Source organism: Cryptomeria japonica, chromosome 5, assembly GCF_030272615.1.
Source record: "Cryptomeria japonica chromosome 5, Sugi_1.0, whole genome shotgun sequence".
NCBI lineage: Eukaryota > Viridiplantae > Streptophyta > Pinopsida > Cupressales > Cupressaceae > Cryptomeria > Cryptomeria japonica.
In genome coordinates this window covers 454,827,073-454,828,871 of record NC_081409.1, presented here as the reverse complement: position 1 = coordinate 454,828,871, position 1,799 = coordinate 454,827,073, and the positions used below count along the sequence as shown (strand labels likewise).

The 1,799-nt window shown below is 47.7% G+C and overlaps 1 protein-coding gene across 1 annotated transcript in view; it reads left to right on the top strand.

Moving 5' to 3' along the window:
* Positions 1-947: 947 nt before the first annotated feature.
* Positions 948-1,799, top strand: part of LOC131875949 (uncharacterized) — a 19,464-nt gene continuing 18,612 nt past the window's right edge. Inside the window, exon 1 of the mRNA XM_059220688.1 lies at positions 948-1,209. Coding sequence (XP_059076671.1) covers positions 948-1,209 — 262 coding nt within the window. The remainder of the gene's footprint in view (positions 1,210-1,799) is intronic.

Genomic DNA, 1,799 nt, shown 5'->3' with positions numbered 1-1,799 from the left:
CGACTGGTTTATATGATATGTTGTATCTTCCCGTAATTCAGACAAATCGCAGACTGATGATAGCACTGGCTGAGCATTGGCATAGTGAGACATGTACCTTCCACCTAGTGATGGGAGAGATGATAGTTACCCTAGAGGATGTGTCGAGGATACTACACATCCTGATCCGAGGGGAGCTAGTGACCTATGACCAAGCTTTGGGGACAATAGTTGTGTAGCGGATGTTTGCAGAGGATGTGTATATTCATGATGGCTCGATAGAATGGGAGGAGATAGCTTCCTTGTATGAGCCACTACTAGCTATTTTATCAAGCATTGTCAGAGGCTTACTTTTCCCTGATCGATGATCACATGGACTGGCCATGGGTTGGGGCTAGGTCATAGAGCACATGGTGATGGATGGAACCTGCTATGCATGGGGACCATGCATTCTTTCACATTTGTACAGGGAGCTAAATGAGGTTGTATACTAAGAGACGAGTTCTCTAGGGGTAGGGATTACATTGCTACATATCTAGGCGTGGGAGTACCTGCCAGTGACATGGCTAGTTAGCTTGAGGTTTAGGGTGATAGATTAGCCCTATCTGTATATATATGGAGGTATGATGAGCCAACCCCACTTGGGGAAGTTGGAGTTTTGGCGGCAAGCATTACATGATTTGGATACAGTGATATAGAGGCCATATATTGAGTGTGAGTCTTGGGAGGATGATGCAGAGGCCTTGCCATATGTATTTATGACACAGTTTTTGATTGGTAGGACAACCTACAATATAGAGAGATAGGTACTAGGTAGAGTAATGAGATAGTTTGGATAGAGGTAGGGGCTGCCAAGGGGATCAGAGGAGTATGCACGGGTAGTATGAGAGAGATTTTAGTGGGGGCTAGTGTTACCGTATGATCAAGCCTTACTTGAGTTCCAGACCTTATAGGCGAGACAATGGCATATGAGGCCTAAGATTGTGGATGTAGGGGTGACAGAGGATTACACACAGTATCGGACTGTGAATCTGATTCCATGCATTTTAGATCCAGCCAAGCTGATACCATTGTTTGAGGATGAAAGGAGACAATGGCGGAGGAGGAGAGGAGGCCAAGGAGTAGGAGGAGGATATGGAGGTGATGGAGGTGATGGAGGAGAGGGAGGTGGTAGAGGAGGTTTTGGAGGAGCAGGAGGGGGTGGAGGGGGTGGGGGTGGTGGATTTGAGGGTGGGGGTGGATTTGGAGGTGGAGGTGTTGGAGGAGGATGATTACAGAGGAGAGGTAGAGGGGGATAGTTGTTGTGACTATCATAGGGTCCACTGATATAGGGGCAGCCAGAGCAGGAGGTAGGGATATTGGTGGGGGTGTAGCACCTATGGAGATGGGAGAGGGAGCCATAGGTGGAGGAGAGGATCCTATGGAGATGGGAGGGGGAGTCATAGGTGGAGGAGGGGAAGACCTACAGGAGCACATGATAGTATATTTGCAAACTCAACTTATAGCAACCAAGGCACGGTTAGAGGATACTGAGGTAGAGATTGCAGCTAGAGATGTCCAACTTTTTGCATGGGAGGCTGAGTTGAGGGTAGTGATGTGAGAGAGAGATGATCTAGTGGATAGAATAAGGGAGGTGCATGATAGAGACCAAGTGTTTTTGGGAGCATAGGGACATAGTTTGACTGATTCGATGGTGATGGAACTATGGCGGGTAGGTGGAGAGATTGACTATTGGCAGGCTTTATATGAGCAGGTGGTGCCATCTAGTCAGCAGGCACTGAGCTATTTCCATATGTGACTAGCGAGATTAGAGTGGTCTC